The sequence below is a fragment of the Chrysochloris asiatica genome, unplaced genomic scaffold (assembly GCF_000296735.1).
Source record: "Chrysochloris asiatica unplaced genomic scaffold, ChrAsi1.0 scaffold00109, whole genome shotgun sequence".
NCBI classification, from domain to species: domain Eukaryota; kingdom Metazoa; phylum Chordata; class Mammalia; order Afrosoricida; family Chrysochloridae; genus Chrysochloris; species Chrysochloris asiatica.
This window is the reverse complement of record NW_006408627.1, coordinates 3,383,252-3,396,710: the sequence shown is the minus strand read 5'-3', so window position 1 is coordinate 3,396,710 and position 13,459 is coordinate 3,383,252. Positions and strand designations below refer to the sequence as shown.

The 13,459-nt window shown below is 37.7% G+C and overlaps 1 protein-coding gene across 2 annotated transcripts in view; it reads left to right on the top strand.

Moving 5' to 3' along the window:
• Window positions 1-13,459, top strand: part of WDFY3 (WD repeat and FYVE domain containing 3) — a 255,203-nt gene that overhangs the window by 93,325 nt on the left and 148,419 nt on the right. For both annotated transcript variants that reach the window (XM_006867730.1, XM_006867731.1), the window contains exons 19-24: window positions 1,675-1,856; window positions 4,528-4,759; window positions 6,513-6,673; window positions 8,914-9,025; window positions 11,290-11,480; window positions 12,693-12,845. In XM_006867730.1, the coding sequence (XP_006867792.1) occupies window positions 1,675-1,856; window positions 4,528-4,759; window positions 6,513-6,673; window positions 8,914-9,025; window positions 11,290-11,480; window positions 12,693-12,845 (1,031 nt within the window). The remainder of the gene's footprint in view (window positions 1-1,674; window positions 1,857-4,527; window positions 4,760-6,512; window positions 6,674-8,913; window positions 9,026-11,289; window positions 11,481-12,692; window positions 12,846-13,459) is intronic.

The following is a 13,459-nucleotide window of genomic DNA, read 5'->3' as shown; positions in this document are numbered from 1 at the left end:
TTAAATTTGTGTATTCAGTATATTGGAGTCCTGGTGTGGTGCTGTGGGTTAATGCGCCAGACTGCAAAGCCGTTTGAACTGCAAGGTTGGTGGTTCAAACTCACCAGCAGCTCCTTGGAAACCCTATACAGGGTCGCTATGGGTCGGAATCGACTCGACGGCACTTAACAACAACATTCAGTATATTAATATATTCTGAAATGGAAATACTGTGGTTTCTTTTTAAATTTTATGGTTGCTGGATAGCTATTTTCTGGTTTTGGGGTTTGTTTTTTAAAATGAATATTTAACATCTGACTTTTCTCTGTTGCCTACCCTTCTTCAAAAATGAAAATTAATGTTTGGTTGTTGTTGTTGTTAAGTACCGTGGAGTCGGTTCTGACTCATAGTGACCCTGCACAGGGTTTCCGAGGCTGTAAATCTTTATGGGAGTGGAATGCCTCATCTTTCTCCCGCGGAACAGCTGGTAGTTTCGAACTGCTGATCTTTAGGTTAGCATCCCAATTCGTAACCACTACGCTACCAGAGCTCCTTCTAGTATTGAAATTAAACTAGTATTAACCCACATGTTTTTACATGGGCTGGCAGTGTGCATGCAGTCCCTAGATTACTACATTTATACAACCCATAGTTATGAGCTGATAACCCCACCTCCATAAAACCTGTTTTATGAAAAAATTTGAGGTACATATAGTTCATAAAAACAGATCAGTGCTATTTTGTGACAATGTATCAAAATATTACTGTTACTGCTACTGTTATTATTGTATTATTTTGTTAAAAATGCTTAATGTATCTAGAAGTGTTTCTTTAATGTTCCTCATGCATAGAAACGTACACTATGTTCTATATATTAAGACCAGCATTTAAGTGGCATTAGATACCAACTGTACCTACTCTTCTGACAACTACAAATTCAACTTAAAGGCAGAACTCATTTGTAACCAGGGCACTTTCTGTACTGGGCAGCAGTGAGAAGCTAGAATGGAATGAAGAAATGATTACAGAATGTTAGTGAATCAGAACATATTCATGTATATATTTTAGAGTTATGTGGTGAAGTAGAAAACTTGAATCAACAAATACACCTATTCTACCCCATAAATTACTCCTTCCTACCAGCTCTTGTCAGTCTGGGGTCAGTGCAGTATAATCATAAATTAGTAACAGATGAGTGTGTCTGGCACCCCCACCCCCCTCACCCCCTAATCACTGAGCAGAGCATATGGCAAGAATGAAGTTTTAATTTTTCTTGCTTCTTTTTCTAATCCGTGTGTATAATCAAATGCATTTCATATATGTTGTTGTGTGAAGTGCCGTCAAGTTGGTTCTGACCCCTAGCGACCCTGTATAGGGTTTCCAAGGAGGGCCTTTTATTGCAGACCGTGGCACAAAGATAGTAATCACCATGTTTGTTTTCATTGTCTAGTGTAACTTTATTCTCTACGTAAATCTGTGCATTTTCAGTAGATGAAAGCAAAAATATATCCCATAATTTCCTTCTTACTGCAAAAGGCAGTTAATAAATGAGTAGGATTTTCTCATTTGCATCATCACATTTGTTTTAACGTAAACTCAGAATATGTTGACCTAGATATGTATCAATGTCAGAATAGGAATGATATTGGCAAATTATTTACTTATTTTTTCCATTTCTTTCTCCTCTTTTATCAGTTGATGATTTTAGTGAGGAATCCTCTTTTTATGAGATCCTCCCGTGCTGTGCTCGCTTTCGTTGTGGAGAGCTCATTGTGGAGGGACAGTGGCATCATATTGTTCTGGTGATGAGCAAAGGCATGTTGAAGAACAGCACAGCGGCCCTGTATATTGACGGACAGCTCGTGAATACTGTTAAGGTGAGCACTGTCTTCTTTAGAAGATACTGTAGTAGTGCTGTGTATTTACAGATATTTAAAATACCTCTGTCTGCTGTGGTGCTGTAGGATTAGCACTGGACTGCTAACTGCTTGGTTGATGGTTTAAGCCCACCAGCTAATCCTTGGAAACCCTAACCCTATATACGTTGTCACTACGAGTCAAAACCGACTTGATGTATGATAGAATGAATGTAATACTAATGTTCTCCCATGTAAACTACCACACAATTCACAATAAGACATTTATTAAAACAAAACAAAACACAAAAAAACCGACTTGATGACATGTAACAGCCACAACAACAACAATTGAAAATTGACTTCATAGCATCTGTTTCAACAGTATGTTAAAGTGTAGCTAGCTAACTCATATCACTTCATTGGCGGTGGTGGTGACGGTTATGTGCCGTGGAGTCGGTTCCGATTCATAGCAACCCTGTATAGGGTTTCCGAGGCTGTAAATCTTCATGGGAGCAGAAAGTCTCATCTTTCTCCTGCAGAACGGCTGGTAGATTCGAACTGCTGACTGTGAGATTAAGAGCCCGACTTGTAACCACTACTCTACCAGAGCTCCCTTCATTAGAGAAGAAAATATGGGAAAGATAAATTACAGGGTATAACAAAGAAGTTAGTGAGTGAATGGATCAACGGTTAAGTCAGATTGCTAAATGCTTTTTCATAATAAAGGAACCAGTTGAAGGATGCCTAACTCAACATACTATAATTTCACTACGTTGCTATTACTATATTTAATCCAGTATGCTGTATAGTCCTTTAGAGCTGGAATTGATTGTTATTCATCTGCTTTGGGGTGCCCCAAATTGGTCCCTGATAATGATAGTAGGTATTCAGTTATTGTTTGTTGAAGGGATGAGTGAGTGAATGAATAGATATTACTCAAGCTAACTGTATTAAAACATTCAGATGAAAAGGAAGAGAATTGAAGTAATTAGTCAAAAATCAAAAGTTCCATATTCAGAGTCTAGATGAGTGTTGCTAGTCTTTCTACAGAACTCAGTTGGCAAACTCTAAGGATTCATTCTTAACTGCTAAAAAGACAGTGTCCATTTTATACTGCGATCTGTTAAAATAAGGAACAAGTTCAAAATTTACATGAAAAAAGTTTATAAAACTACTCAGCAGCTTCTACAAATACATTTCCTTCCTTAGTGATACTGTTATGGTATTGAGTGACGTATTTTACTATGATAAACTCCAAAAGACACATTGTGGAGACAAGCCATTTGTTTGCAAGATAGGATTTTAAATGGGTTTGTAGATTATCCTAGTAAGTCAGCCCCCCCCCCTTTTTTTTAGTATTATTGAAAATAAAAAGCTACTCAGCTTCTAGATTTTTTTTAAGTATTGTTGAAAATAAAAAGGTACTCAGATTCTAGAATTGAGTGGTAGGAGGTTTATTATTAATATATTTATGTCATCATCCTCATTGTCATTGTGAGTAGTCACAGTTTGTGTGAAATTAACTTTAGGTCACATTTTGGCCTTCAGAGTCACATTATGAACATCACCAGGGACTTCTCTTTAATATGAAGAACAATAATCAATGTGTTTGGAGTTGGGATGATGATATGACAAAATAATCAGTGGAAACTTCCATCATTTCTTCCAGTGATGAAGACCATGTAACAAGAAGCAACTTGATTTTCTTATCTTTCATGCTTTATAATTATGCATTTGATACGGTACTGTAGGCTAAGCACTGGACCACAAGGTCAATTTGAACTGTAAGGTCAGCAGTTCAAACTCACCAACTGCTCCTTAGAAATCCTATGTAGGGTCGCTATGAGTTAGAACTGAATTGGCCACACTTAACAGCAGTAGCAACAACAACAGTTATGCCTTTATTGTAAACAATTTGAATGATAACTTAAGGCGTATTGTCTATAAACATCAGTGTCATTTCACATCTCAGAATGTCAGTTATTAATGGTTAACATTTTACATTGAGATTTAAATGTGTATGTAATGGAGACCTGGTATGGCGCTGCTGGTTAATGTGCTGGACTGCAAGGTTGGTTTGAACCGCATGGTCAGCAGTTCAAGCTCACCAGCCACATCTTGAAAACCCTATACAGAGTTGTTATGAGTTGGAACTGACTGGACAGCACTTAACAACAACAACAACAACAATAACAAATGTTATAATGTATATATAGGCTTAATATTTTCTTAGCACTTTACTAATTATAAATCGCTTTTTTTTAATTTTACTGAACAAACTGAAAGTATAATTGGCACATTGGCAATAACAGAGCTAATTTCAACATTGCTTAAATTCCATAGTGAAAAGCTATGTATTTGGTATAAATAAGCTTTCAAATGGGCATCCTTAATTTGATATACAAACCAACCAGGCGGTGACAGTATCTGATTGTTGTGTTTTCTAGCATGAGATAATTTTTCTTCATGAGCAGGTTGGAGGACAAATATTCAACTTACTTCCATCTCAGGTTCATAGTTTTGGATTCCACGCCACATTCCAGAATCCTGGCCTACCATTGTATTTTTCAACATTAGCTATTTTGTTTGTTTACAAAGTTGTGTGACCTTGGGATGATGATACTATACACAATAAAGGAGTTTTTGTCACATGCCTCACACTTGCTTTAATTCTTTTGTTTTTGTATAGCTTCATTATGTTCACAGTACTCCTGGGGGTTCAGGCTCTGCAAATCCACCGGTCGTGAGCACAGTCTATGCCTATATTGGTACTCCACCTGCCCAACGCCAAATTGCTTCATTAGTTTGGCGACTGGGACCTACACATTTTCTGGAAGAAGTTTTACCTCCTTCAAATGTTACCACCATTTATGAACTAGGACCAAATTATGTTGGAAGCTTCCAGGCTGTATGTATGCCATGTGAGTAGCGTCTTCTAAATTCATGTTGTATGTAACTTAACTTTTACCTATGCTGTAGATGTGTGTAAGTGCAAGTGTGTATAAGTAAGTGCAGGTTTCTGCATTATGCTTCTTGAGGAAAAGGGCCTTCTCCTCCTCTACTTTTAATCAGCATAATACTTTTGACCATGCATTCATTCTTCTTTAAAAAGCTGCCCACCCCACCCCCCACCAACCACACTGTATTTTCCTGATTTTGTTGTTATTATGCCTGATTATTATGTATCCAGCATCTTTTGGACCAGAATATAAGTATATGCCTGAAAGAGTCTAACCTCAACCCTCTTCTCTTTCTGTAATTTTTCCTTACTACATGACACAGTTTAGAGAATAGTCACTCTGGTTAAAGGAAGAATGAATGGGTTGAAAAACATGTATTCTCCAGGTTAGACTAAATCATACCACCTTCCTTAATCCCTGTATTACTGCAGTGTACCTTTGCTTATCTTTTCTTGCCAAAGAAATTGACAATTAAAAGAACTGATCTTAAACAAAAATCCTTTTGTAATACTTTTTAAAAATGAAGTCTTTTATCCCATTGTTCTGATTCTGCCAAGGTTCTCCGGAAAGTTATTACAAGTACATTGTATATGGTTATAAGGAGTCCTGGTGTGCTGCTGTAGGATAAGCACTGGACTGCTAACCGCAAGATCGATGGTTCAAACCCATCAGTTACTTCTTCTCAGAATCCCTAAACAGGATTGCTATGAGTTGGAACCAATTTGACGACACTTCACAACAACAATAGCCCTATGGTCAAGGAACTTGTCTTTTCTCTCACATTCTTGGCTTAGGTAACATAAAATCATTGCTATTATCTGTAAGTCCTAGAATAAGCACTGGGCTGCTAACTGCAAGGTCGGCAGTTCAAACCCACCGACTGCTCTTGGAAACCTAGACAGAGTCACGTTGTCAGAACCATCTCAGTGGCACACAACAACAGCAACAACAATTCCCTGTTTAACACTTACTGTAGACTCCTGGTGGCACGATAAGCACTGAACTGCTAACTGCAAGGTCAACAGTTCAAACACACCAGCTGCTTCTCAGAAACCCTATTAACAATTTGATAGCACTTAAAAACAACAGTGTGCTGAGTAAGTTAATACTTGTGAAGGACATTACTTGTGAGCCCTCGTAAATGTTTATTCATCTCCTTTAAACATTGTCAGTTAGATACTTTAGTATTCTCATTTTACAGATGAGAAACCGGAGGCACAGAGAAGTTAAGAACAGATAGTTTTTAAGTGGTAGAATAGGGATTCAGACTCAGGCCATCTGGCTTCAGAACTTACCTACTGTGATGCATAGAAGAACAGAGAGGCTTGTATGAGCTCTCTTGTTGAGGAGACTCTCAAAGTGCTACAAAGCTGAGAGAAATTCCCGTCATTTCCTTTTCATTGAACCTACGGTAAGTGTTTTATGTTTTGGTTGCTAACAGTTAACTTTTTCAAGAGTAAAGCTTGAAGTGAAAACTTTCGCCTTAAAAGGATTTTTTGTTGTTGTCTTTTTTTTCTGTTCTCAAAATAAAAATAAATAAATGAAGAGCTGAGACAGATCTGAAAAATAAAATTTAAACATTTTAAAATTTTAGCTCTCATACTCCATTTATTTAAGAGTCTCAGATCCACCCATTTAAACAAGATAAGAATTAAAACTTTTAAGATCAGAAAACATACTCATGATTTTGAAACAGATCATTCTTCTTTTGAAGGTAAAGATGCAAAATCCGAGGGTGTAATCCCGTCTCCTGTGTCTTTGGTACCAGAAGAAAAGGTGTCGTTTGGTCTCTATGCACTCTCTGTGTCTTCCCTCACTGTGGCAAGAATCCGGAAAGTTTATAACAAGTTGGATAGCAAAGCTATTGCTAAACAGGTAAGCAGAATGGTTTCCTATTTAAATATAGCTGATTCTCACTGGAAACATTGTTTCAGAGCCTCATTATAAACTCCATCCAACTATAAGAAGTTCCTAAAACAGTTCTTTCACGTATTGTTTGGTGTATTTGGGTGGAATTTAAGACAAACCTATTTTGAGTTTTAGGTTTGTTTGGAAACGTGAGAATTCCCTTCTGTTTTGAGTGTTTTATTGATATTAGTTATATGTATTGGACAGTTAAAATTTAATTCGAAAAAATGAGTATTTTTAAGAATATAGCAATCTTTTTTTTTTAATATGCCAGGTACCATACTTTTTAATTTTTTTGGTGCATGGCAGTGGAAAAAGAATATTCCTGCTTTTATAGTTCTTACATACTCCTGGGAAAGAACCTAATCAGAAAGTGTGTTAGAAGATGCTAAGTGCTGTGAAGAAAAGGAAAGCAGGAAAGATAGAGAAAGAGACCCTCAGGAGGTGGAAATAGGCTTGCTGTTTTCATAGGACAGTCAGTGGAGGCTTACCGAGAAGCTGGAATTTGAAAGAAGACTTAAGAGATGAGGAAGCAAACCATGGCAATGAGGAGAATGGTGTAATGTATTACAGGATGGGGATGTTGTGTTAGAGGACTGCAGGTGCCAAGACCCTAAGGAAAATGTGTGCTTGCCATGGAGGCAAGTGTGGCAGGTCAAATGAGAGAAAGCCTGGATAGTAGGAGGGGAGCTCAGAAAGGTAATGGGGAACAGATTGTAAAAACATTGACTTTTACTAAGTAAAATGGGATGGGCAGAGCATTTTAGGGTTCCAAATAGACAAATGAAGTGTTGCGAATTAAGTTTTCACCAACATCACGCTGACTTCTATTGATATTCAGTTGAAGGGAGAAAAAGGTAATATTGTTAGCAGACCATTTCTGAGGCCAGGGTAATAAATGGTTCAGATGAAAGGTGCTGGTCATCCAAACTGGGGTGACAGCAGATTTGGGAATGATAAATGATCAGACGCAGGATATAATTTAATGTAAGAGCTGACAATTTCTTGCTGACCATTGGGTGTGGGAGAGAAAGAAAGGATTCAGGATCATTGCAAGGGTTTTTTGTCAAGATCCACTGGGAAAATGGAGTCTCCTTTCCGGATTTGGAGAAAACAAGCAGAAAAATAGATTTGGGCAATGTTGAGAATTCGGTTTTAGAAAAGTTTGAGAAGCCTATTAGGGATCTTAGTGGAGATGTCAAGGCCATTAGGTATATAAATCTAGAGTTAAAGGGAACAGTGTGAGTACCATAAGATGTACACAAACACTTTCCCATGACAACCCTACAGAGTAGGACTACTCCTGAAGCTGTCCAAAGAGTGGCTGTAGCTAGAGAAAAGGAACGCTATACGGACTGAGACCTCGGGCATTCCAGTTATGTGGCTGGGGAGGAGAAGAACAGCAGAGAAGAGTGGGAAGTAGCAGCCAGTGAGAAAGGAGAAAAACCAGCAGAGTTTGATGGTCCAGAAATTTGCTGTGGCAACTGTTGTGGAGCTGTCAAGCAAGATGATGACTGAGAACTGATGTTGAGTTTAGCCAAGTGAGGATTGTCAATGAGACTGGTGAACCTTTTCGGCTGATTAGCTGAGGCAAGAAGACTAACTGGAAGGAAAGCTAGAGAGGAACTGGACACAATAAGTATTGTCAACTATTGTGCAGTATTTGCTGTATAAACATCTACTTTGTAAAAACTCAAACTGCGTTTTAACTTAGTTCTACAATAAAATTAAAATCCTAGGTTTATATGTGCTGTGCAAACACATTGTGTGTGTGTATGTACAAAATTTAGCATTTCTATTATGTAGTCATATTTTTTCTGTATAAACTCTTGGATAATATATGTGACGTTAACTTGTATATGGAGTAAAAATAATGTTATGCTTACTGATCAGGAATACTGTGTGGTGGCCACAAGTGAAAAGAAACTTTATCCATAGTCAGAAAGACCCATGAAACTGTGCCCCGAGATCTCCTTGCCATTTTATCTCAGTAGTTTGCATTTCATTAATTTTTATGGGTTTCCATTCCTTTGGAAGTGTTTGCACATTTTAAAAATGGAATACTGATTTTTTTGTTTTTAATTTAACTAAAGGGTTATGGAAAAGATAGGTTATCACCATGTACCTGTTTTTTTGTTTCCCTTTTCCGGTCAAAATGTTGAACTGTGCTTCTATAGTTACATTATTTGCCTTTTTCCCTCCTTTAGTTAGGCGTTTCCTCCCATGAAAATGCCACTCCTGTGAAGTTGATACACAATTCAGCAGGACATCTTAATGGACCTGCACGGACAATTGGGGCTACCCTGATTGGATACTTGGGTGAGTCATACATACTATCCTTATTTTTTTCCTTGCTTTAAACTTCTTTATTCGTCTTCAAATTTGCATCCACTTAACTCAGTTGAGGAGTCCTGGGTTAATGCACTAGACTACAAAGCCATTTTGAACCCCAAGGTCAGTAGTTCAAGCTCACTAGCCGCTCTCGGAAACCCTACACAGGGTTGCTATGGATCAGAACTGACTTGACACTTAACAGCAGCAACCTCACTAGAGAAGTCTGGTGTGGTGCTGTAGGGTAAGCAGTGGACTGCTAACCATAAGGTCAGCAGTTCAAACCTACCAGTTTCTCATCAGAAACCCTATACAAGGTTGCCAAGAGTCAGAACCGACTCAACAGCACCTAACAACAGTAACACCTCCCTTGAAGTCTAGGTATGGCCCTGTATGCTAAGTGCTGGACTGCTAACCTATAATGCCAGCAGTGCAAATCCACCAGCTGCTCCTTGGAAACCCTGTATGGGTTTCTTTGAGTCGAAACCAATTCCATGGTACCTAACAACAACAACCTCACTTGAAGGGTACTGTTTAAATTCATCATTTATAAGATAATGGTGAATTTAGCCTCCCTAAATGATGGTCAACTTAAAAAATTATAGCTTTTATTATAAAGTCCCAGTATCTTTTCCCCCTCTTTTGTCAGCACTGATGAGTATTGACCACATACATTTATGTAATGTTAAGATTTAAATTGTAACCCCACAGAAATTTAGAAACGTTGGTTGCTTCATGGTTTGTTTGGTAGTGGCAGTGCTCATTCATGCTTCTGTTAATGTGTGTCATGGTCTTTAATGCTGGCCTATTGGAATGACTTCATCCCTGCCAGGGTGACTTCTCCAACCCCTTTCCCAGTTCACAGAGTTATAGTGATTTTGCTCTTGAAGTTTCTTTTCCAGTCTCTCTTACCTAAGAAATGCATTCCCAAATCCTTTATGTTGATGGTTTATATTGCCCAAAGCTACACCCCAGGTCCCCTCGACTTTCTTCTTGACTTCCACGTCTCCCAATTCGTGTTTATTACCACTTTTTGCCACATAGGTGTTTATCTTTCTTTTTCTTGATGGAAAAATTATTACAATTTTGAGAATCAAAACCACTAACTATTACACTTAAAAGCACTGAAAAGCTGCCTTCAGACCGCATCAAAATGACACAAAGTAATCTGCTAATCATATTGTTACTTTAGCTGGCAAAAATATTGTCATTTCTGTTTTATAAAAGTTATGTAATTGTTTCTTTTAGAATTGTTGGGCATTGTCTAGGCTTATAGGAGTCCTGGTGTGGCGCTGTGGGTTAATGTGCAGATTGCAAAGCCATTTGAACTTCAAGGGTCGGCAATTCAAGCTCACCAACCGCTCCTTGGAAACCCTGTACAGTGTTGCTATGGGTTAGAACCGACTGGACGGCACTTAACAACAACATAGAAACACTATAGGGTCACTATGAGTTGGAACTGACTCAAAGGCATTGAACATTAATAACAACGAAGCTTTATGGTGCCCTGGTGTAGAGATGTAGGGTAAGCACTGGGCAGCTAACCACAAGCTCAGCAGTTCTAATCCACCAGCTTCTCCATGGAAGCCCCTCTACAGGCTCTATGAGTCAGAAATGCCTCGGAGGCATTTAATAGCAGCATAGAAACATTATAGTATGATTTCCTTTATTGAATTTTGTCTATATTATGGAAAACTTGCAAATTATGGATTCAGTCTTCCCTATTAATATTTACTTTGAAGTCTTGGTGTGGCAGTAAAGGGTAAGCACTGAACTGCTAACTGCCAGGTCGGCAGTTTAAACCCAGTAGCCGGTCCTGAGAAACCCTACACAGGGGCACTATGAGTCCTTACTGACTCGACAGAAGTTTAGCAACTGCAGCAACACATTTACTTTAGATAGAATGTACTACGCATGAGAGAAATAAAAATCAAAAGAAAAAAAATGAATTTTAAGATACTCCTTAAAGGCACCAGTATGTGTTAAGAGTTAGAATATTCTCAGAATATGTATGAATCGGAACTGACTAGATGGCACTTACCAGCAACAGAATGTGTGTATGCACTACCCTTAAGTCCACCTCCCAGATTCCGCTCATTTTTGTTGTTTTTTTTTTAAAGAGATTTTGCTTTGGGAAAAAGGTTTTCTAGAAAAGTAAAATTTGTAATTAATGGACTACTTCTTTAGATGACTTTCAATTCTTGTCCACATGGGAACTATATTTTAATTATTTCTTACTATCTTTTAATCAGGAGTAAGAACATTTGTCCCTAAGCCTGTTGCCACTACTTTGCAGTACATTGGTGGAGCTGCAGCCATCCTTGGCCTGGTAGCCATGGCCTCTGATGTGGAGGGGTTATATGCAGCAGTCAAAGCCCTGGTTTGTGTGGTCAAGAGTAACCCACTAGCCAGCAAAGAAATGGAAAGAATCAAGGGCTACCAGGTTTGTAACCAGAAAGCTTTTCTTTCCTCTGTAGTACACACACACAAAAAGCTTCTGATTTTTGCCGTCATCCATGTTTTTTCAAACTTTCAAAGAAATATATTGTCCAAGTGAACTGTAAAAGCAATTATGTTTCTAAAAAGGAACATTATAGCAATGTGAATCTGTTTTCTTTGTTTTGGTTGTTGTTATTATTTTTGGTTCCCCCCCCCCATCTCTTCAAATCTTGTTTATTGAACCCTTTAATTGGCCTGCATTAAAATGTGTCACTTTGATATGTTTGAATATATCTTTGTAACAGCAGTTTGGGTATTGCTTATAGAAATAGCAGTATTACTTTCTGATCAGTGACAGATTCAGAGATGCTCTCATTTTTCTGTCTCCCTTCTCCACCTAATATCCAATCACTTTTACCTCCCTTTCTTACTTTAGTAATCTGAAGTCCACTGCCTATTATGTGTGCCATTGTTATTCTTGAAAACCCATGTTCATCCATGTGTAATCTACACTCTAGATTTAGGCAGAAATTTTCTTGTCAGAGGAAAAACAAGTACTTGGAGTAAGATTAAATCCTGCTCTTGTAGATAAACTAAAAATGTTAGTATTCCTTTATTCATTAGTTCATTGGTAGTGAATACGCCAATTACTGTGGTGTATAGATTTAATTACATTATTTTGATGAATATTTGGTTTTGCAAAACTTTTCAAAGTGATTATTGCAGCACTGCAGTATTCTTTGTGAAAAATTATTGCAGCACTGCAGTATTCTTTGTGAAAAATTCTTTGTGGCAAAATGGCCAACAGTGTGAGAATTACAAATTTTGTTATATCCATTCCATAAAATGTCATTCAACCTTTCAAATTATAATTAAGAAGATTGTGTTGCAAAAGAAAGCAAAAAGTCCTTTTGATAAAATATTAAGTGGAGAAAAGTATCAAATTATATGTGCATGAGTGTGTCAACTATTTAAATATTCATATGTAAAGTTTTTTGTAAAGGTGAAAATGTTAATGATGTGATAGGATTGTAGATGAACTTTTTTTTCTGTTTCTCAGATTTTCTCTAATGTTTTGTTGGCATAATAAAAATAAAAATTTAAAAGTTACATGGATTTTTGTGCTTAGGGTTCTCTAATATATAAATGTGTGTGTGTGTGTGTGTATTTGTACATGATGTTTTATCCAGAGGTGTTTGATACTGCTTTCTTTTAGTTGCTGGCAATGCTGCTTAAGAAGAAACGTTCCCTTCTTAACAGCCACATTCTGCATCTAACTTTTTCCTTGGTGGGAACTGTTGATAGTGGACATGAGACCTCTATTATTCCAAATTCAACTGCTTTCCAGGATCTGCTTTGTGATTTTGAAGTACGTATATAAACACTGGTAAAATATTAGCAGTTAATCGTTTTCATATTCCATAAAATGATAGTGTTAAACTGTTAGCTTTCTAAGATGTCTTAAACTTCTGTAATTGTATGATGCTCATGCTAATATCGTTAGTAAAATATGCAAAATAGAGTAATGATGGGATTCCTCCTCCCCATGGATCTTCCATTTTATAAATAGCATAGTGAAAAAAGGGCAGTGTATACACCTAATTTGGAGTCCTCGTTTGGCACTCTAGGGTAAGCATTGGTTTGAATTACAAGGTCAGCTGTTCAGACTCACCAGCCGCTCCTTGGAAACCTATGTAGGGTCACTATGAGGCACATAGTCCGCTCAATGACACTTAACAACAACATACACCTAATTTATTTGCTACTGCTACTGGTCTTACAGAGAGAGGCAAACATACTTGTTTTTGTTATTAAGTTCCGTAGACTCAGTTCCGACCCATAGTAACTCTGTATAGGGTTTTGAACCGCTGACCTTGTGGTCCATTGCATTATCCCACAGTGCCACACCAGGACTCAAAACATTCTGTTGTTGTTGTTAAGTGTCGTCGAGTTGGTTCCAACCCATAGTGACCCTGTATAGGG